General features: G+C 41.0%; 1 protein-coding gene across 2 annotated transcripts in view; it reads left to right on the forward strand.

Annotated features, from left to right (window-relative positions):
- Positions 1 to 24,156, forward strand: part of sema6bb (sema domain, transmembrane domain (TM), and cytoplasmic domain, (semaphorin) 6Bb) — a 249,276-nt gene that overhangs the window by 127,848 nt on the left and 97,272 nt on the right. Inside the window, exons 1-3 of one of the 2 annotated variants that reach the window (XM_015971502.3) lie at positions 1,718 to 1,846; positions 15,778 to 15,905; positions 20,495 to 20,609. In XM_015971502.3, coding sequence (XP_015826988.1) covers positions 15,797 to 15,905; positions 20,495 to 20,609 — 224 coding nt within the window. In that variant the 5' untranslated portion in view covers positions 1,718 to 1,846; positions 15,778 to 15,796. Of the gene's footprint in view, positions 1 to 1,717; positions 1,847 to 15,777; positions 15,906 to 20,494; positions 20,610 to 24,156 lie in introns of those variants that run through there. The other variant, XM_015971501.3, reaches the window with a different exon arrangement.

Raw genomic sequence — 24,156 nt, forward strand, 5'->3', positions numbered from 1 at the left:
GCCGACCTCGATCCAGCCACCACAACCGAATCCAGTTGAGACCAGCCACAAAAAGATCTCAAAACCCTCAGAGGAGAGGAGATGGAGAGGAATGGAGGGTGAGCAGAAGATGAGAAAAGGAAGGAGGGCAGGAAAATGCTGCTCGTTCACCAGAGTGAAAGTGTGTCACACCACAATGCAAGGGGAGAAAAACACCCTGACAAAATGGATATACAGTCTTATGGAAAAGTCTTGAAGTACTCCTCATTTCTTTATATTTTGCTTCCACAGGGCCTCTATCTCATGTAGTCCTTTAAAGCGGTCTTGACCAACAGATCTTCAGATTTTCTGAAGATCAGTCAGAGATGTTTCTGGACTTTGGCTGCAGTTTTACTCATTTACAGACCAGCATCCATGGACGTAATTTTTTGGGGGGACAGGGGGGACATGTCCCCCCCACTTTTTCCAAAGTCAAGTTTTGACCCCTGCACTTTTTACCATCCAAAAACAATATTACGCTATATTAAATTGACACTGGTTGAGCTCTAGGACCAAGCGGAAAGCAACCGTTTGTGTTGAAGCCTGTTTCCCATTAGAACATATTGTAAAGATGCCCCCGTGTCCCCCCCACTTCTAAAGTGAAAATTACGTCCTTGCCAGCATCTGATCACTTTTAAAGGTCCAAGAAACTCAGACCTACCCCCACTTAAAAAATACTCCTAAAATAGGAGATAAACCAGTTGCAAAGAAAAACATTTTTTTTACCAGCAGCCTGCTGCCAATACACCATTTCTTCAATTTCATCCAATTTCTTCAGTTCAATTTTATATAAAAACAAACATGAAGGTTGACTCTTCTAAAGGTATTTTGTCACCAAAGGTGATTCTCAACAGCTTCATTAGCTGATGACTTGACCTGCCACAGAAGATCAGCCTTGAAGACGTGACTTTCAGATAAAGTGTGTTATTTTGGTCCTCCACGTCTCAATGTCTCTCTGTTTTTCTTCAAGCATGAGCTGCATCGTTTTATTAGGTCCAAATATTGGACAAAGGCTAAGTGGCCAAGCCTCCAAAGTCCACTGAAACAATTTGAAATACCCTCAGAATATCTGAGGAACTTTTTATTGAGACCAGTTTAAAATATTAGAAGAAAGTTTGACTCCTTGGATATAAAATGCCAAGAAAAATAAGGAATATTTAAAACTTTCCTCAATATTATGTATCTCTTCTCCTGCCGTAATCTGAACTGTATTTATGATCACATGAGCCTGGTCTTTTCACCTCAAACCTGTTGATGTCTAAACTTTTCCAATCAGGAAACAGGAGAGAAACAGTTAGACTCACAGAGGCAGAATTTCCAAGTGAAACACAACCGAGATCTCTCAGATTCACTCAAGAATCAGTACACTCATTACTCCTACAGCTTCCCTCCAGCAGCCAAACGCAGGCTTGTCTGCCGTCTAATAAGGCGCTTGCTCGTGCATGCTGAAAAGGTTGGTGGAATATCCATCTGCTGGGATAGCAGATCCTTATCTCATTGAGTGCTCCTAAATAAACCATCCAGTCTTTAGTGTCTTATAAACTCCATCAGCCTAACTGGGGGTTGGAATCCATTAAAATGCAGGAGCAAAAAGGAAAGACGTGATTTGTTGTGATGGGATGGGAGCTGGAGCTAGACGGGCGGGAAGAGGAGGAGGGGAGGAATGTGAGATAAATACAATGAGGTGGAGTTTTGACTTGAGCAAAGACAGATTGGCAGGAATAGGTGCAGATAGAAGCTGAGAGATGGAGACACGGGGAAGAAAGATGGAGACATGTACCGCTGAGCTGGCAGCCTCCATCGCTGATTAACATGCGTCTCAGACACGGTGAGAGGGATCAAACCTGCGCACAGCCAGGCCTGGGAGTTTTCTCGTGTATGTTTGTGTGTGTGTGTGTGTGTGTGTGTGTGTGCGCGTGTGTGTTTGAATATGCTAGTTTGTTTGTTCACAGCTGCCTTCAGTGCACAGTGTAACCTGGAGATGTCTTATAGTGACAGTGGTGTGTGTGTGTGTGTGTGTGTGTGTGTGTGTGTGTGTGTGTGTGTGTGTGTGTGTGTGTGTGTGTGTGCCAGAGAGGAGGTGACAATCACAACAGCAGGAAAAGAAAAGAGAGGAATGAGGCACTGTGGGTAATGTAGTAAACAGACATGTGATGAAACTGATCCAGGTGGGAAATACCTGTCCAGATTGGATGGGTTGGTGTTTGATTTGTGGAAAATGGTGAAAAGCAGCGAGTGAGGTCCAGTCCGGACAGCTGGTAATGTTCTAAGATTGAGCGTACAGCGGTCGTTCCGCGTTCATGAGCGTCGGTGTGAAATGAAAGGTTGGGAACATTTTTTCTGTATTTACCTGCTCTGTCAGCCTTCTGCTGGGAGAAGATGCTTCACCATGCCTTCTTGTTTAAATCAGAATGGAGAAAATTTGCTTTCAGATGGAATGAGACTCACAGCGAGATGATTTCCTGCTAAATTTAGTTGTAAATAAAAAGCTATGGGATTATTACTGGTGATTCCTGCAGCTTATGCAGCAAAATGAACTCTTTACCATATGGAGATGAATAGTTTAAACCAGGCTGTAACTTCATCTGTGCAGAGCAGGAAAGTGTTCTGACATAAGCCACATTAACGTTTAGTGTGAAGGGAAACACACACGCACGCACGCACGCACGCACACACACACATTTTTATTTTGCTCAAACAGAATAACTTTGATATATAATTTTATTCTAAAATCAGCTTTATTTATGTAGAATATTTGCCAAAAATCACATTTACTCTCATTATTCAAACAGCATTAGGGATTAATGTCACTGCTTAGTGTATTTATAGCTCACATCTGTAAGTTTAACAATGAAAAACAATGTTTTGTCTTCTTCTGTGAGATTTATTTACAGGCAACTTCAGCAGGATGATTTAGTGTTTTTCCAGCACATTTCAGAAACATTTGTGGGCTCATTTTTAAACACTACGTTGTGTCTAATGATGAGGGCCACAACCAAAATAAAGTTAGGTGAGGAAGAAGAAAGTTTGTTATTTTAGTCTTTTGGGGCTTGTTAGGATGCACGTGACTGCCAAAAGTTCCCTAAAAGCATCACGAGTTTCTGTAATCTCTCTAATAGTTTCCTGTTACTGCATAAAGAAGGATTTGCTAAGAATATGGTTGCATCTTCATTTAATGTTTTTAGAAGTTCATCTGAAGTGTGTGATTTCTGTTGCAGCTCGTTTCACCTGAGCTAATGAATCCTAACAATAAATGCTGAATCCTGCGGATCACATCTTCACTCTCTGGGAGTTATTATGTTCAATTAGGAATTTAAGAATTCCCTGTTAGAGCTGGCAGCCTCCATGGCTGATTAACATGCGTCTCAGATGCGGTGAGAGGGATCTAACCTGCGCACAGCCAGGCCTGGGAGTTTTCTCGTGTGTGTGTGTGTGTGTGTATGTTTGAATATGCTAGTTTGTTTGGATGTTTGCTGAATATGTAATAACTTTAAATCCGTTAACATTTTTAGTTTTAGCTTTTGTGCTCCGCGTTTGTATTTAGTGGTTTTGTTAAAACAACATTCTAACTTTAGATTCTCATTGTGCTTTTGTTTGCACCGTTTTGTCCTGTTTTCTAACCTCCCCTCTAACTCGTGCCAGGTGTGTTAATCACACGGACCTCATTGTGTCAGCCATTATTCTCATTTACACAAATGACATTTTCTATTTGATTTTTCTTTCAATGAAGTCCTCTCCCTATGTTTCCTAAATGTTCTGCCTGCTTTTTGACAGCTGTATCCCGACTTTCAGACAGTTTTTGTCCAGTTTTGTTCATTAATAACAATATTTTTGTCCAAACTCTGCCTCCCTCCAAAGACCTGTTGTTGTTACGACACCTCTTTAGGACACGATTGCTCAATCATTTCACTGGACGAGCAGATTGATACCGCTTTGATGTTCCTTCCATACAAAAATATAACCGATTGTAGATTATAGAATTTTATGAATTCTTCAGACCTTGGTTATGTTCTCTTTAAAATATTGTGCAACATATTGTTTCAGATAGATATTTTAAATATTGAATATTGAAGAATTATTCCTCACAAACCGACTTGTTTCTGCCACCCAGTCTCAAACACAGTCTGACCATCACTTGTTGCTGTTACAATAAATCCACCTCTCCTCTTGATTCACAGACAAAAAGGTCAAAGAGTCTCTCGATGGGAACATAGTGACCTATTACGCTACTCTGGAGTATTTATTTAGGATAATGCATTTCCTCAGGGAAAATCTAGCCGATTTAATCACATCAAGAGGGTTTCTCTTGTGCTGCAGAAGCTCTTATTGGCATTAGGAAATGTTTCTGTATTATTTATAACCATGGAGAGGATTATCGTCCTGTGTGTTTTCCCTTACTGACTCCATGGAGCCTTGAGTCAGTGATGGATGGAGTCGCTCTCAGCCTCCCGTCAGTCTCCGAGTGTTTTCTTTAGCCTTTACTGCAGAGTAGCTGAGCTCTTCCTACACGGATGGTCTGTTTATGATTTATGGACTCGGCCGCTGATCTCTGCCCCTCTAATGATGGCTGTAAACTGGTGGGAGGTCAAGGGTCAGGGCTATCTCTGCTTTTGTGATGTGGCATGATGCTTCTCCTTGTTTCATGTTCTGATGAACAAAGACTTTCTCTCATATGCGGACTTTACAGTTACCCCTTCACGAGACAAATGCGGCCATTTTAAAAGTAGGTCTTTACATTTTTTCTTCAATTTTGACTCAAAAATTACAGATTATTGGAGAGTTCTAGCAAATGTTCCTCCATTTCTCCCTTGAAGCCCAGTCGGCAGGTTTAGTGTTTTTTTCTGACACTTTTTGGCATTCTCATCACAGCTCATCCTTGTAAAGTGGGTTTAAATGAAGCTGTGCCCTGCATGTGTGAAAAAGACTTAACACAACCATCGCTATGGAAGGAAAACTGTGTCAACGCCTAAAAGATAAAAGCCCCAAGGAGAACTAACAAGGAAGGAAGTAAAACATGACGGAACAATTTGAAGATGAAAAAAGATTTATCGCTTTCAGACAGGCTTCCTGAAACACAGACCCATAATCAACCTGCAGAAGTTGCTGCAAATTCTTTATTCTGTTCCTTTTTGACTATAACTGCAGTTTGTCTTCCTTCTGATGTCCCCGAAGTGGTAATTTAAAGAACCATGAGGGCTAATGTCAGAGACAACCCAGTGTAGAGCTCCAGTGATGCCCAAATATGTCTATTCAGAAATAATATACTACAGATATTACGTCACGTCTCTGTCATCCGGGATTCCTTTATCAGGCTGCTTCTAATGGGAGCACTTCCACATCTGGGAGAAGAAGGCAAAGTGTATCTTAATCCAGTGTTGACCCTTAAATCCACTTAAAATTGTATATCCTTGAAGTAAGTGTGTGTGTGTGTGTGTGAGTGAGTGTGTGAGAGAGAGAGAGAGAGAGAGAGAGAGAGAGAGAGAGAGAGAGAGAGAGAGAGAGAGAGAGATCCTGGAATCCAACCGGGATGAGGGAATCAACACGACCTGACGTGGTGCAAACACAAATATCCTTGAAGTAAGTGTGTGTGTGTGTGTGTGTGAGTGAGTGAGTGAGTGAGAGAGAGAGAGAGAGAGAGAGAGAGAGAGAGAGAGAGAGAGAGAGAGAGAGAGAGAGAGAGAGAGAGAGAGAGAGAGAGAGAGAGAGAGAGAGAGAGAGAGAGAGAGAGAGAGAGAGAGAGAGAGAGAGAGAGAGAGAGATACTGGAATCCAACCGGGATGAGGGAATCAACACGACCTGACGTGGTGCAAACACAAATATCTAAAATAATCTCTGATTCTGATTGTTTAACAAAGAAGGCCGTAGACTAAAGTAAAAATAAACTGAACAGGATACAGAAAAGGGAAACCCAAATATTATGACAACTCTATTTACTATGACAAGGTTAATAAATAAACTAAATAAAAATCCATGTATCATTAAGCCACGATAAATCACAGAGCAGTTGATTTGACGACTTTCCTCATTCTGAATATTCCTCAGAGCACAAATCTGTTCTTCCCCTTAATGTTTAGGAAAATCCCATTTATTAAATTAATTTACCTCCTTTGCTTTTATCTCTTAATACTTCTCAAACTTTTTAAATGTGTGTGAAGTTAAAGGTCCCAGGATTCCACACGATGCAGATTTCTAGTAAACAAACAGGCTTCCTTCGCACGTTTTACCTATACACCAGGCAGCAGTGATTTACCCTGCAGAAAGAGAAGACACAATGTCCAGAGGAGTGGTTTGGTGTGCATTTGCCAATATGCAAATACTTTCAGGGATGGAAATGTGCCGTGCATGTTGAACATCCGTAAAGCTAAAATGATAGTACTGTTTTAATCTGTTTAACAAAGATAACCATCAAACAGAATTCAATAATAGTAACGTGTGTTTTATTTAATGAATTACACTTATTTTTAAACAATAAAAACGAATGTAACTTTTATTTTGACATCCTATTGTGTGTCAAATGTGAAGCAGTTTGCATGGGTAGAAAAACTTTAACAATTTTTCAGATTATGTCTCAAAACAATATCTGTTTGTTTGTTTGTTTGTTTTAATCAATCAATTCCTCCCAAAGATTAGAATTAACCTGACACCCAAAAGGCAGGTGGGCGTTTTCATGTCTTTAGAGAAGTAAAGATGCTAACAGAGACAAATTACTGACGGAAGATTCAGGACACCATCAGCAGGGCAAAAACCTGGCATTTTAGGCCCGTCCAGGTTCTTTTAAATGCATAGCCACTGACAGGGTGAGAGCAGAGCTCAAAGGTTCCTCCGACTAGTCTGCTCTTGGCTCACGGTTCAGATAAATCTGGCAGCGCTGAAGCACTTTTGGCTCCAAACTCTCAGCTGAGTCTTTGTCTTGCAGCGTCTCTCATTCCACACATTCTCTGGCTTCTCTGTATTTCCGGTGTGACTTTCTTCCTCTTTCTGCTTGAATGTCTCACATGCTTCTACTTAACCTCTCTTCATTTAATATGTGATTATTTATTATTTTCTTTCCCCCTTTGTCCTGCCTTGTCCTCTCCCAGTTCTGTCATTTCATTGAGCACTGAGCTGTGTTTGTTTCTGTCTGCCGTAATCCCAGCTTCATTCCCACATCCCCGAGTTTCCATTCCCCATACTTGCGTTCCTGCAGCTCACAGCTTCTTCTGTTGTTGCTGACTGGAGGAGATCCGAGCAGCATGGAGCCATCACCTGCCATTGATTCTACACACTCCATAAAGCAGCCTCTCCCACCTCACTAAGGCAATGATTAGCTCAGTCTGTTGGAGGTCTAGGAGGTGTCTTAAAGTCCACAAAGAAAATGGAGCAAGATTGAAATCCTCTGCTGCCTGCTCAACATCTTTTACTATGACTCTACTCTCTCACGCTCAAAGTCCCAAAGGTCGGCTCACTTTTGCACCTGCGGATAAGTTTTTTTACATTTGTTTTTCTCTTTTAAAGTTTTGTAATTTGGCAAACAGTTTATGTAATGCTATTTTTGAAGTCTCAGATTGTGAAGCAAATGAAATAAAGAAAACACTCACACGGTCTAGGGATGGGTACCTTTGACATTTTAATCGATCCGGTACTAATTCCCGGTACCTAGGAATCGATACCGGTACTTAACGGTACCAATTTTCGATATTTTTAGTGTTTATTATTTTAATTCTCTTTTATAATTAAATATACATTTTTCTCAATATATAACCATATTTGATAAATATCACGATAAATAACACACAACTGTTTGTATTTTAACATCATCCTTGTAGTTTTATAAGCTGATATTTAAACTGAAGCAAACAGCTTTACTGTGAACTAAATTTACTGTGTATCTTCTTTCCTTTTGCTGTCTTTTTTCATTTGATTTTTCCTACTGGGAAGTTAGAATTTCCGAGGAGAAAGTGAACGCACCATTAGCTGATAACAACGGTGGCAATGGAAGCTAACATACCAAGCTAACGTTATCTTAAACAGTTTATTTAACTGCTGGAGCAGATTTAAACGATGATGCCTCACACTTAGATCATTGTCACTGGTTTCATCTTCACCCAATCACCCGTCGCATTTAGTAAAGTGAAGCCAAACTTTAGAGCGCGTTCATGTTCTTCTAGTCAGGAATTCGGAGTTCCGAGGAGAAAGCGAACGCACCATTAGTGAAACGGAAGGTAACATATCAAGCTAACGTTATCTTAAACATTTTATTTACCTACCGGAGCTGATGAGGATGTCTTACTTAGATCATTGTCGCTGGTTTCATCATCACCCAGTTACCCATCACATTTAGTGAAGTGGACCCAAGCTTTAGCGTGCGTTCTTTCTACCATGCTGCTCTGTTTACAACTCGCTCACAGCGAGCGATGACATAACGCTCTTGCGCATGCGAAGCTGTCTTGGCAAGTTCTCGTTATGAAGGACGGGTACCGAAACGAGGCACCGTTTGAAATGACGTGAATCGGTGCTCAGTCGGTGCTATGGAATTCAGTCGGTACCTCAAAAAGTACCGAATTCGGTACCCATCCCTACACCTCTTTAAGACCACTCAGAGGAATGAAAATTGAAGATGAAGTTTCTTGGTTGGTCGTTTCCTCGTTTCAGGAAAAAAGTTAAAATGTTGGGATTAAAAATAAAGGACAAATACTTCAAAACAAAATGTCTCAATTTTTAGAAAAATGTCTCATGAAGTATGAATTTATCAATTAAAACATAAATGAAAAAACAATAAATATCTAATATACAAAAACCAAACCAGCATGGGTGCAAAAGCCTTTAGTACCCGTAATTCCCTCAGAGTCTCTGAACTGGGCACCACACAAAAAACTTTCCTTCCTCCCTTTTCTCTTCTTCATTGCTTTAAAGCTGCAAAGGCAAATTTGGAAAACAAATTTGCTTAAAACATGTTTTGATGCCACTTAACGTTCCATCATCGTGTAGCTATTCCATTCCATTTATTTGATAAAGCACATTTAAAAACAGCATGTGAGCTGACCAAAGTGCTGTACAGGGGTAAAAACATATAAGGTTAAACGAATAATATAATAGAATAAAACAACTAGAGCATAGCACAAAGAACCAACCAAGAGAAGTCAATAAAATCAGTAAAAGAACAATGTAAAAACCATCGAAAAAATAGCTAGGCAGTAAAAGCAAGGGAATAAAAGTAAGTCTTTAAGTGGGACTTAAAAACCCCAATGGAGGAGGAGAGTCTGATATTCAGCAGCAGATCATTCCAGAGTTTCGGAGCGCAGACAGAAAAAGCTCGTTCACCACGGGTTTTGCAGAGTTGACGGGGAATCTGTAGGTGTAGGTCACCTGAACGGAGAGTTCTGCCTGGCACATAAGGAGTGAGTAGCTCGGATATGTAAGGTGGTGCTAAGCCATTCAGCGCCTTAAAAACAAACAATAAAAATGTAAAATGTATACGGTAGTGCACAGGAAGCCAGTGAAGTCTTGCTAAAATTGGAGTGATGTGTTGTCGACGGCCAGTATTGGTCAGAAATCTTGCTGTAGCATTTTGTATCAGCTGAAGGCGAGATAATGCGGCTTTTGAAATGCCAAACAGAATTGCATTGGAGTAGTCCAACCTTGAGGTGATGAAAGCGTGAATGGTTGTCTCGAGGTGGCGCCGATTCAGAATGGGCTATACATATATTGTGGAGTTAAAATGAAAACAAACAAACAAAAAAAAAGAATAAAGTGGTTGTACCCAACTCTAAATGTAGCTCGTAACTTTGTGTAGCGTGTGTCTAACCTCTTTGGAGTTGCCAGTCAGCCTGTTGGAGAGGTGCTTGTTGAAAGCTTTGAGAAGAACCAAGTCAGAAGGTTAAGAGCCAAAAATACGAAACTAATTCATTTCACTGATGGCAACTGAAGAGTTAGGTTGTGATATTTGAACCATTTACTGAAAATCTATTCTTTTGTAATGCATCATTAACATATTTTATAACCGATGAATGCAGCTTAAATGGATGCAAATCCATGAAAACGTATAGCAAACAGCCCGTTTGATGTGAAACGGAAAACACCGTTTGGTTTGCTGTGAGAAAAAGGAGGATTGGATTGGAAAACGATGCTTACATTTAATCATCTGAGCAGGCGTTTTGAAGCTGGATGATAAGTGTGAAAGGGGATTATATTATGCATTATTGCTTGAGTAGAGTCTTCTGATACCTTTGCATAATACTTGCAACCACCCTGTTAAACATTTCAATCATGAATACCCCAAACACCGACGCTGCTGTGCATGGCCCCATTAATGCAGCTGTATTTCATTACCCATGCCCTTATATCTGGGACATGCATAATCTCACTTTCTTTTAAATCCATTTTGGTCCAATTTTTTGTGCAAGAACCTCACAGCTGCATTAAAAAAAAACACATAATCAAGAATGAAGACGGAGCCAGAGCCACAGATAAACTGCTGCATAACGAGGGTGAAAAATGTGGGAAAAAAACTGAAGAGAAGAGAAAGCAAGAGCCACCATGGCAACAGTAATAAGTAACAAAAACACTTCAGAGTATATTAGCATCTTCATTTGATGATGAGGGTTGTATTTACACGCAAAACCCAGAGACCTCAGCAGGACGAGGTCACCATGTAAGCGAAATCTAATTTAACATTGCAGACATTCCTCACGTCTTTATTTTTCCTGTTATGTCTGCTGCACTTGACTTTGTCCTCGTTAGAGTTTCACTTAAACTCCACAGATTTTTCTGTTGATTAGCTATAAGTTTAGGTTTCACCCTAGTTTCAGACAGCTCAGTGACTGCTTGTTCCATAAAGGTCATAAATGCCATTCAGTCCAATAAATTAGCCAATAATACATGTGGTAAGAACTGGAGTTCAGTCTTTCTGCATGTCTGGCTGTAAAGCAATCAGAATTCATGTCTGAGAACCAAAAACAAGTCTTACAGTTTTTAAAGGAAGAGGTGGGAGGAAAAAGGTTAAATATTGAGCCCCTCGATCCGCCCGCATGCGCCCACACATGGGTGGCCGGAGCTCAGACCTCAGTGGCCCGAGACGTACGGGCAACCAGACCCCGGTGGACCCCGCCGGGCAGCCGCCAGGGACGAGCCGGCAGATGCCACAACACCCAGCCGCAGACACGAGAGCTACAAATACACAGGCAGATGGAGGCACAACCCACCAGCAAGAAATGTGGCGCGGAGGGTAGACCAAATATGTCCCAGGAGAGGGGAGGAGTCCAAGACCCTACCTGCAAGATCGATAGTCACACACAAGCAGTCACACACTCCCACCCTCATGCTCACACATAAACACATCCAACCAACACAAGAATGCATGCCATGCACCTACTCACACTCCCCACACACTTCCTACACACTTTAGCCCAGGCACTGCTGCACAGCAGACACGGCCATTCCTGGCACAACCAATTCTTTCATCAGCAAGTTTTAGAACGTTTCTACTGTTTAGAGCATGAATTTGGCAAGCACAAAGTTCCTGAAATGATGGTTCATTTCCTGAATATGAATGCAAAACACTGGGAATAATACTCTTTCTTGACCGTTTTGCTATATCGTCCTTAAGTCCACGAATCTGAAATTGTGCCCTGACTTCAGTGATATTCAAAGTTGAAACACTGACGTTTCACAGCAGAGTCGTATTTGAGCCATGCTTCTTTATCCTGCGGCGATGCCTCTGACCAGACTTGGCTGAATCGAGTTGTCATAATTACCGACACACATTAGCTCAGAACCCTTTTCAAGTTCACACACAGATAAATAAATATACACACACACAATGAACAACACAATCTTATTTTATTACTTACTACGTCTGCTTACTCTGCTGTTGGAGGAAATTGTATAGCTCGGGGTGTCTAATTATACTAATCGAATGCATACCGCCTGACATTCACTTATACATTTTTCATGGGGGAAACAAAAGAACCTCTGATTGGATATGCTGCCTTCCTGACTTCTCATCTTCTCTCTGTGTCTTTATTCATCCTCATTTATCTGTTGCTCCATCTATCTCTCTCCACCCAGCGACCTTCTTCCTTTCTTCCTCGGCGTGACTCCTTGCCTCCTGTAATTCGGCTTGTGGGTGTTGAGTAATTAGCAATGCCTCCCACTTTCGTTCTGGTGTCAGAGTGGGGAATTTGAGAAATGTCCCATAAAGATTATGTGACTTGATAAGCTTACGGCTGAGACTCCAGAAACGATGAGCTGTACAATGGCTGTTTGTATCGTTTGGTGGGAGGGGGGGGGGGGGGGGGGGGGGGTAGAGAGGGAGAGAGAGAGAGCTCATCAAATCACTTTTATTGTCACGTCACATGTGCAGGTACACTGGTACAGTACATGCGAGTGAAATTCTTGTGTGTGAGTTTCACAGCAACAGTTGTGCAAAATACAATAACGTAAAAACAAGCAATTATAAAAATGGCTAATCTACCGTAAGTAATAATATATATAGTATGTCAGGTATATACATTCCTAAATGTGTGTGCTAAGTATTTTATTTTTTATTTTTCTACATGTGTGCATGTGAGTGTGTGTATAATGCATAGATACATATTTAACAAATTAATAAAGTAAACAATAAAATAAGAGATATAAAATATACAGAGGTTGGTATGTGCAAAACAGTGGCATTAATGTACAGTATGGAGTGTGTAATGTTGGAGTTTCAGTAGTGAGGGTGAGGTGTCTGCGTTGTGCTCAGCAGTCTGATGGCCTGATGGAAATTCATTCATAACTTGTATTAGATTAAAATAGGTAACATTGAGGAAAAATGCTGTACTTAATAGAGAAGTTGTGCAGTAAAAAAAAAAAACAAGCTAAACCATAACCTGTACACAATTTATAAATAATGCTGTTTTTTCACAATAGTTAAAAAAATATTAAAATGTTCTATTTTCATGCTAATGTGACTGGCCTGTCTTGACCTTCTGGTCTCACAAAGTAGATTTCTGCGTTGTGTTGTGCGAAGGAATGAGACAGCGACCACCCCTCTTCACCACTGGAGCAAGATTTATTCGATGTCAGCTGTGCAAAATAAAATAACATCAGTACAGCACCTGAACTGGTTATGACACACACCTCTCTCCTCAGGATGGTCTCCCGCCATCTGAGGAGAGTACCGAGAAAACCACAGGAAGTGGCTGCACTACCGGAAGTTGCCGAAATGAAGCGTTTTTCAAAATAAAATACAAAAACACATCAAATAAATATCGAGGCAGTTAAACAACTTGATAAAATGAACACAATGACTGAGGATGGACTTTTGGTGAATTATAAGTATCAACAGAACACCTCTGTTACACTAAAATACAGTTCAGTTATCTTGAACGGGGCTGTGTCATAAACATTTCTTTAAGAAAACTTAAATTTTCTGTTTAGACTTTTTGGAAGCACATTTTAGCTCCTGTATATGAACAACAGTAACAGCCATATCATTAACAACAGTACCATCAACAGTAACGACAAAAAAAAAAAAAAAAAAAAAAATGTCTGAGTACATTTTTAAATTGCTGTAATTATGAAATATTTGTTTTCAAATTTTTTCTAAATTAAGAAAATAATCTTTATCAGACTTTTTTCTATGGACACTAAAAGGTTAAATATTAACACACATATACTTGATTGTTTTAAGTGATTATTGGGGTTACATGTGTCCATGATAAACAGAGGAGCAGAAATACAAAGTTGTTTTACTCTATTACAAATATGATATTCTAGATCTATTTACCTTTATTCTGTCACCTCTTTCCATTTGTGCAGATGTGTGAATAATGCGATGCAGAATTAATGGATCGTTTGATAATAAATGCAGAAACCCTTAATAAAAATTAGTAAAAATCTATGATAATGAATGAAATGAACAATTGACTGATTATATGTTGGAACTGCTTATAACTTTAACATATTTTGAGCTGGTGACGTGTATGAATAATTAATTTTTCCTTAAAGAATTAGTTAAAAGTTGCTGTAAGAGTCATTACATTATGACTAGTGATGGCTACAGTGCTAATCTGTAGTCAAGCTAGATGAAAACACCGCAATTAACATTTAAATGATCCCAGATGTTTCATGAGGAAAGCTAAATCAGGTACACAGTTATATTTTTATGGTAGACAAGTGTGAATTTTGGGTGGTTATTTGTATATATTTACACAGAGAATGTCTGAAACCACAGTTTGGATAAAGAAATCCAACCTTGAGAATTGAAACGTTGCAGCTGTGCATGACTGTTGACGGTGCTTTGTGTTTCGACGCAGGATTTTCAAGCAAGGGCATGTTGTGATGTCTGTGGTGCTTTAGGGTTCAGCTATTTCATCCTAAACAAGAAGGGTGAAAACCAGTTAGATGATGAATCAGAGGCTTATAAAAAAGCACCCTTCAGAAGTTGAGTCACACATGTGACACAGTGTCAGAACAGGGGGCCTGCAGTCAGTCCGTCAGAGAATTTGAGGTTTGCGGCATAAGCTGGCTGCTAGTGATGGGAATTCCGGCTCTGTTTAGAGAGCCGGTTCTTTTAGCTCAGCTCACCAAAAAGAGCCGGCTCTTTCAGCTCCCAAGTGGCTCCTCAGATTTTCTGTTGCGTAGAGTATATTTATAACCAAAAAATGCAAAACTATATGTAACATGATTTACTAATGTAAAAAATTGCAATATATCAACTATTTATCATTTGTATTGATTTAATAACTGAACACTTTAAGAAATCTCCACTTTCCGACTGCTGTCGCTCATTTTCTCACCGTCTTCGTCGCACTCTCCTCTCTCTCTCTCTCTCTCTCTCTCTCTCTCTCTCTCTCTCTCTCTCTCTCTCTCTCTCTCTCTCGCCTTTTCCCTCCTCCTCATTCCCTCTCGTCTCCCTCCACCCGCATGTGCTCTGCTGTGTGTCTGAGTCTGATCCTCCCTCTTCCCCGCCCCTACTGCTCTGTGTGTGGACAGTCTGGACACGCAGTTACACATGTTGACCAATCGCCTGTAGCGTTCACCAAAGCAAGAGGGGAGGGGTCGGCTCCCAATTCCGAGCCAGCTCCCGTCGTTCACTACAAAGAGCCGGCTCTTAGAGCCGGTTCGTTCGCGACCGACACATCAGTACTGGCTGCAATTCTAGGAGCTCTCAGCTGTGAGGCTGAGTGCCGGAGTCAATTTCTAGATGGATTTGTAGATGTTAACTTCATTTGGGTGTCATTTGTATTTCCACATGAATTACATCTCAGACCTGCATGTGGCTCGGTACAGCTCAATGAAAAATACCATCAGTTTAGCTCCACTGGCAGAGGGGTGATTTGTGTCCCTGGAAGGCATTTAATTTAAGTAAACCACCACTTCTCTCCCTCTCTCAGCTGCCTTCATATCCTGGATAATGCTTGAGCACTCCACTCACTCTGTTCCTTTGGAGATTTGGCTTCATTCATGTAAATGGCATATCTTTGCCCTCCGTGTTCCCCTCGAGACGTCAGCCACTCCTCTTGCTCTTGTGGCTCTTTCCTTTTAGTTGTGTCATAGAGATGTGATGTTTGATGCTACGGTAATCTGGCTGCACTCAAGACTGACTGGGCACTTTGGTGCAGCAGATGCTTTAATCTCTTACTTGAAACAGTGTTTTTATCTCTCGGCAACATCTGAGCAAAAAGATAGAGAGGCTGTGTAAGAACAAAGAACTTTATGGTCTTGAAAATCAGTGTCAGGTTTCGATTTATTGTTTTAGCACTAATTCAATTCTTTTTTTTTTATCTTCTCCACCAGACTCTGCAGCTGTGTTGCTATGGCAGCGGTGGTCTCTCCCTGCTTCTTCCTGCTGTGTTGGGTCCTCCAAACAACCAGCCTGGCATTCCCAGAGGAAGCGGGGCCTCTCAACTTCATCCCCACCGAAGGTAATGACCTCCTGGCTTTTTCGCCCCATAGTTTCTCACTCCCTTGCTCTCTCACTAGCCGTAATGTGTGAAGTTCTGGGCTGCTGCCAAACACCACTGATGATGAATTGAGGGGTAAGGAGAAGGAGTAGGGTCGCGGTTTAGGCTGTGGAGGTCAAGCAGGCTCTCACACGAAGGGTGTTGACTGGTGCCCAGGTCAGGACGTCTGAGGCCACCTCCTGGATTGAGACCAGACTTGTAGAAAGGGGCTCTCAAATTCACGACTGCCTCCCTACGAACATGCTCAGACCCTCAGGAGACACAAATCCTCCAACACTCAGACTCTGCGTCTCCACGTCGGCTTGGCCGTCTCCAGCTCTGACCAGACTTTGATTGATTGCAGTTCGATAACAATGACTGATGGTTTTCCAACAAAGTCCAGACAAAGTAGACATTGTCAGACCACTGAGATCCATACTGGATCAGCTGCAAGAGGCTCTTGATGAACAGCACATATACATTTTAGCACAAGACTCACAGACCTACGGAAAGTTTTGCACAGAAAGAAGAGAAACCGTAGTTCTCAGATCAGAGAAAAGCATAAAGTTACCGACTAAAACGTCTGAAATTGGGAGAAAATTCTGCAGGCTGCAATGAATTTGATTCTGCACAAGCAGTGTCGACTCTAGTTCCCCCATGTAGTAATGGTCCTAGTAAAATCCACTGTGGCTAAAATTACACACATGTTTCATTAAACTAAGTGAAGTAGCACATTACATACCGCAACATGTTTGAAGTGTTCTTTGTTGTACATTAATCTTTGTAAATTAGCCACGTGCTGGTGCCTCTGGCTCGCAGGTTGACTAAGAGCTGCTGCAGCATTCGCTCACCACAAGAAACAGAAGCTTTTAGCTCTGTTGTGGAATATTTGAAGGAAATTGGCACTGGATGTCTTATTTCTGAGTCTTGTGTACAATTTGTTTACTGTATTTTCTGTATTTGATTCATTTCCCAAAACAAGCAGTTTTTCACATCCATCTGTTTGTATTACATCTGTTTCGATTTTCTTCCAGGGAATCCTGGTAAAGATAAAGTGTAATAGTTTCAATACAAAGAGAGCAAACGTTACAGACAAGTTTGAATATTAATCCAAATAAAATTGGAGAATAGGTTAAAGAATGTGAAAAAAATACATACCAGTTATGTTTAACATGTACTATTACCAAGAAAGCTAATAAAAATGTTATAGTGCAGGTTTTAACAGCCAAATAAAAATAATAAAAGCATGTATATAGATAATGTTACCATTGGGCTGTATAGAGCGGACTAAACTTGGCACAGTGTCCTGTCTGGCAGCTGTAGGAAAGCATTGTTCCAAACAGAACAAGAAATCCAATTTAGGTCTAATCATTTTGAACAAAATGCCACCGAAACCATCCGAATCTTCTAATTAAGCTAAACTCTCTGTGTTTTGAGTGAGTTATATATATATATATATATATATATATATATATATATATATATATATATATATATATATATTCTAAATAACTTTTTAAATATGTTCTGTTCTTGTGAAGCACCTCATGATGTTTATTTTGAGAGGCGCTATAAAGATTGTTTTGTTAGTTTGCTTTGTAAGTTGAGAGTGATTAAAGGTCATGTGACATCATTCATCACAAGGAAATGCAATGGGAACCAGATTAGATCATTGAGGAACACCAATGATTGAAGCCGATGTACAGACGTGAACAAAATTGTTGGTACCCTTTGGTCAAAGAAAGAAAAAACCACAATGGTCACAGAAATAACTTGAATCTGACTTAAGTAATAATACATAAAAGTTATATGAAATTTAACCAACGAAAGTCCGACATTGCTTTTCAACCATGCTTCAACAAAACTATTAAAAAAATAAACTCATGGAACAGGTTTGGACAAAAATTATACCCCTAACTTAACTAGGCAGTTTTGCTTACTTTTAGCCTCCCTAGTGTCTGTTTGTAAAACCTAAGCAAACCTTTCTCCTTGCTATGCGTTCATCTTTTTAACACCTTAATCTGACGACTGAAATGTCTCCACAGCCTTCTAAGTTTTTCTAAGTCCCAACAGAGCAGCCTGCCAGTCTGAAGTTGCAAGTGGATTACCCTTGCTACAGGGGACGTTATGGGCGGGATGGCCTTTCATTAACCCTGTAAAGGGTCATTTTAGCACATACTGGCTCAAGAGAAGTATTTTAAAATATGATAAAGTTGAAAAGTATCCCTTTAATTTGTTGTTGAACAACCTTTAGAGGAAATCACTGCAACCAAACTATTCCTGTAACAATCAATGAGACTTCTGCACCTCCCCGCAAGTATTTTGGCCCACTCCTCATGAGCAAACATCTCCAGTTGTTGCAGATATTTCAGCTCCTTCCAAAGATGCTCAATAAAATTGAGGTCAAAGCTCATAGTCCAATGTTTTCCTCTGAGCAATTTTTGGGTGTTTTAGCTGTGTGTTTTGGGTCATTGACGTGCAGCAAGACCTCTGGCCGAGACCAAGCCTTCTGACACTGGCCAGCACATTTCTCTCTAGATTCCCTTGATAGTCTTGAGATTTCATCGTACCCTGCACAGATTCAAGACCCCCTGTGCCAGATGCAGCAAAGCAGCTCCAGAACGTAACAGAGCCTCCTCCATGTATCACAGTAGGGACAGTGTTCTTTTCTTGATGTGATTTATTTGTCCATCTATGAACATGGCTGGTGTGCCCTGGCAAAACGTTCCATTGCTGTCTCATCTGTTTTTGTCTCATCTGTTTTTGTCTCATTGGTCATTCTCCCAGAAGCTTTATGTCTTGTCTACATGTAGTTTGGCATATTTCAGTCTGGCTTTTTTATGACTTGCTTTCAATAATAGTGTCCTCCTTGGTTGTCTCCCATGAAGTCCACTTTGGCTTAAACAACTACGGATGATGCAATCTGACACTGATGTTCTTTGATCTTGAAGTTCACCTCGGATCTCTGTAGAAGTTTTTCTGGGCTCTTTTGTTACCACTCAAATGATCCGTCTCTTAAATTTGTCATCAATTTTCCTCCTGTGGCCACGTCCAGGGAGGTTGGCTACAGTCTTGTGGATCTTAAATTTCAGAAAAATGTGTGCAACTGTAGTCACAGGAACATCTAGCTGCTTGGACATGGTCTCAGAGCCTTTACCTTTCAAATCAAATCAAATCAAATCAACTTTATTTATAGAGCGCTTTCACATGGCCAGAATGGACAAACAAAGCGCTGTACATCAATAAAATGCAACACAATAGGACAGAGATATGACCATTAAAATACATTAATAAATCCATTAAAACACACTTAAGAAATCCCTGTAAAATACCGTAATAAATCCTATAAAAATACAATAAGAAATCCATTTTAAAATACAGTACAAAAACCTGAGTGCCAGTTCACAGTCCATATCCGGCCTACTTCCCCCAACTTCAACGTCCAAAAGCCAGCGAGACCTTTAACATGCTTGTCTAGAATTTTCTTTCTAACCTCATGAGAAAACTCTTTCCTTCCCTTCCTCTGATCCATATTGAGTGTGGTACACTCCATGTCACCAAACAACACAATGACTACCTGGAGCCCTACATATAGACTGATTGTAGACACCTGTGATGCTAATATGTCCCTTTGGTCACATTATTTTCTGTCTTTTCTAGGGGTGCCATCATTTTTGTCCAAGCCTGTTCCAGATCAAAACCTTATTAGGGTTTGTTTACAGTTGTAATTGTAGCGTAAGCTTTTTGGAGTCATTTTTTATACTTTATATTACATTTAGTGGTGAGAAGTCCTTATTTATATCAGATTGAATGGTCTGAACCCACCGCCCCCCTGGTGACTGTCTCCTCTGTGAAGAGTAAGGCATTAAAGAGCCAGAAAATGGAGGAGAAGAAAAAAAACATAAAGAGATGACTAAAAGATGAAAAAAGATAAAGCTGTGATATAAAATAATGATTGCTGAGAAGAGAGTTGATGAAAGGATATGAGATGAAAAAAGTCTCTCCAACCATCAAGTGAAGGTCAAAAACAGATAAACACACTGGTCTTCCTCTGTAATCCCTCCTATTTATATGTAGCTCTTATTTCTGCTCAGTTTTTTCTTTGCATTTTGGCACAACATGACGGATGAAAATGTTTTGCTACTTTTATCTTAGATGTCTCTCCCTCAGGATTTTTTTCACCACAGTAGAAGACCGCGTCCTCTGAAACACAGCATTTAGTCTTACCTTTTGATGTTTGGTTCTCTGTTTTTGAATCCTCTAAATCAGCTGTGCATGAATAATCCAACAAATCAACCAAAAGCTGGGTGTGAGAAAATCTCAATCAGTCAAGAAGCAAACACCTGCAAATGTAAAAGTTTGAAGTGTAGTTTAAACATTTTTCTTATTTGTAGGTTTTGTGCTCCTTTTCATGTCTGAGTTTGCTTAATGCAGTTGTCTTCTCTTAACCTTGAACACCTGTTGCAGCTATTTAACTGTCAAAAATAACACAAAATCCTCACGCTGCTCTTACGCTTTGGTGAAGGTGAATGTTTGAGATCTGTGCATTTGTGTCTCTTGTTCACTGGCAGTGGCGAGACGATACCCCGTGTTTCTGGGCCGACCGCACAGAACGTGGCTCAGACATGAGCCTCTACACATCCAGAGGATCCTCCAGGTCAACCGGACTCTCTACATTGGTGCCAGGTACAACACACACACACACACACACACACACACACACACACACACACACACACACACACACACACACACACACACACACACACACACACAATACTAATCCGCAATCGGAGTGTGGTTAAAACATTTGATAAGTCATTATTTAAAAGTTAGTGTTAAGTGATCTTAATCAAATTCTTAGCAAATGATTGCTTGATATGAAAGGTCAGAACCAACTGGAACATCAGCCTTGCTCTCTACGCTACAATCACCAGTCAAATATTTGTCATCAGAGGTTCTGGTCCATATTGACATGATAGCGTCACACAGTTTGAGATTTTACAACTGCTAATCTTCTTTTCCACCACTTCCCAAATGTTCTGGACCTGGTTTGAGATCTGGGGACTGTGGAGGTGGTTGAAGTCCACTGAACTCATCAGCAAGTCACAGTGGCCCTGAAGGGATGGACATGGTCAGCAACAAGACAACAAGACTCGGGTTTACTGTGGTATTTGAGCAATACTCTGTTTTAGAGTGGTTTGGTCCAATCAGGGGATATGGAGAGCAGTTGTGTGACGTAAAGTGGTGTTCAATGAAAGGGCACAGATAGGATTTTCAAACTGGGGGGGGGGGGGGGGGGGGGGGGGCAAAGTTCCAATGTACCCTCCCCCAAACACACACACACACACACACACACAAACACACACACACACACACACACACACACACACACACACACACACACACACACACACACAGAGAGAGCTGGTATGGGCTCAGTTTTTTTTTTGTAAGGATTTACATTTGCTCCTATTTCATTATTAAATCCGGCACCACGGTCGGATCAGGGGGCAGAAATCTGGTTAAGGTCAAGCATATCTTAGTTTGTCTTTGTGTTATGATTCGTTCCATATGTGTGTCAGTCTGGCAAAAGTGCTCATCCACAACAGAGCACATCTGTGCCGGTCTAAAAGGCAAGGCACTCATCCGCACATCCACTGTTCACAAACCAACCCAGAACACATCAAGGGAATCTATGGACACCATAGATAAATGGACACAATTTGATTTATTGATCAGGTTGTTTGAAAGTTCATTTACTTTGAATCATGCTAGAAAAGACAGAACAATAACTTTCCAAACTTTCCTTTTTTATCTTCAGATTCAGTAATATACACAATGTCCAGGAAATGACCCAATCCTTGGCCTCCAGCTGGTCCAACCCCTGTTCTAAGATTTAGTAGTGACTTTATCACAGTATGTAACGTGGTTCCAGCCTTTCTGTCTGCACTCAGATGCTCGATAAGCACACGCAGGCTAGCTGATAATAAAAATGCCCCCGACAGCTAAAGCTACTGCAGCTTACTTAGAAATATAACCAGAGCCATGAAACATGTTGGGAAACCTTTATTAGGATTTACAGTTGCAGACATTTTTGCTAAGTAGGAGAGGTAATCCGATATGAACGTCTCAGCCTACCAGGTGAAAGTGAATTACCTGACACAGCACCAACAAAGTCAAAGCAGCGAGGGAGCAAATGCAAGAGGGATACAGAGAAAAACATCTCGCAAGTTTGTTTTGACTGTTCTTCTGGAGTTTGTGATCAACTACAGAGATAAGATTGATGCAAATGTGTGTTTGAGCTACAGAGACCTCAGCTGGGCAGCACAGTGTTAAAATGTACAACGAATAAACAAGGATGTACTGGCAGGTATAGCTGCCAAAAGCTCCAGCAGAGTGCAAGTCCTGATAAAACACGTTGCTCATCTCCAAACCCTGTCACCATTAGCATTGCTGCTCCTCACACTGCAAGCAGCACTAAATCCCCGTTCCAAGCTCCCGCTGGGAGCAGATACCCCCTCCCCGACCTCTTCCCATCCTTGCTAAATGAAATTAAACCAGGTATTTGGCTGCTGCCAGGTGGAGTAAGCACCTTGCTGTGTTAAGCCCAGATTCCTTGCTGGGATGGAGCAGCTGTGGATGTGGACTTCGGCTAATCCATGCAAATATAAAACAAAGAAGGGACTATTTGATCGTCGGTAATCTTTTCTGTGTACATCTGATGTGTAAGTACAGTCTTACCTGTTGTACATTAATTCCTGATTAACCTCAGTTTGGAGAGATGGTTTACATCCTGCAGGACTGATGAGCTATTGGCTAATCTGTGCTCAGTCCAGTCATTTTAAAACAGCTTTAATCTCATAAATGTTACCCCGGCTTTCCACGGGAGCCGTCAGCAGCACGTTACTGCAGCAGCACATCATAGCTGCTGATAGGAACCGCTGTGGTCAACAGAACCTTTTCCACTAGAGCCGTCAGCAGCCGTCAGCAGCGCGAGTCGGCCACGTCTCAGGAGCAGCATGTCGCGGCCTTTACGCGCCGGTTCTATTTTCTACGCGCGACGCCTCTGAAATGTGTCAAGTTCGACATTTTTGGGGAAGGAAAGACAGGAAATCGGACGCCGAAATGGAGAGAAGCTCCCAAGATTTTCAGAATAAAGAAACGTACTGCCTTCCGGTTGCTTTACTTTTAAAAAACGTTACTAAATGTGCGGCCCCGTGAGAAGTTATCACCTAGCTAGCGGTCTCCTTTGTTTTTCAGGTCCGTGTTGGTGATTATAAAACAGACAGAACATAAAACACAAACCTTTTGGAGCCATGTTGTAGTTTTCTCCTGCTTGTTGTTGTGTTTACTGACGAAGTCACTCGTGTGACTTCGTGCTCGGTCGGTGACAGCTGCTCCCCTGCTGCTTCGCGTCTCGTGGGAAGGGCCAAGCAGCAGTTTACGCGAGCAAGACGTGCAGCTGCAGTAACGTGCTGCTGACGGCTCCTGTGGAAACCCGGGGTTAGACTGGGCCATGTGCTGTCATTTAAATCACTTCTGATTTATCTTCATACAGTTATTGATCTAGTTTTATCTACAAGTGTAAATACCACCACCACCAGCAAAATGCAGGGGTCAATTCTAGCAGGACTTTAATATTTCTGCTGAATTACCTGAAATGCATGAAGGTATGAGCAAGTTTTGCATGCACACTTGTGAAATTTAGGAAATCAAAACTTGGTGGCATCAGTGCTTTTTTTATCGGGGTTAATTTAGACAAGCAGTTTTTTAGGTTGTTATTATTGTCCAAACGGCCCAGGTGTGCTCAGACTTACCACTAGCTCATGTTTGAGGTATATTTGACTGAACAGAAGTTGTTTAGAAAGCTATCTATCATGGGTAAGATAGTAAATATTTATAACTTTTACACAAAAACTATTTTGAAAATGGCCCAAAACTCCCCTGACTGTTGTCAGTGGATAATATGAATTAAAGGGCCAACGTGGCCTAATTTCTGATTCTGTGATGTATTTAGTGTTCAAAAGGCTGACTGTGTGTTTTGCATTTAGCATTATCTGAAAGGAGAGGGTGAGATGAAATAACTTATTGCCTTTTTGGTGTTTGGTTATTAGCCCAGAGACATTGACCTCCGAGGTCAGCTGGGGTCCCGCTCTGGTCAAATGTCTGATGGCCGACGGTGGAGAAGACACTTCCCTGTTACAGAGGCCTTGGGGCGGTCAGGGGGTCA

The sequence above is a fragment of the Nothobranchius furzeri genome, chromosome 8 (genome assembly GCF_043380555.1).
Source record: "Nothobranchius furzeri strain GRZ-AD chromosome 8, NfurGRZ-RIMD1, whole genome shotgun sequence".
Lineage (NCBI taxonomy): Eukaryota > Metazoa > Chordata > Actinopteri > Cyprinodontiformes > Nothobranchiidae > Nothobranchius > Nothobranchius furzeri.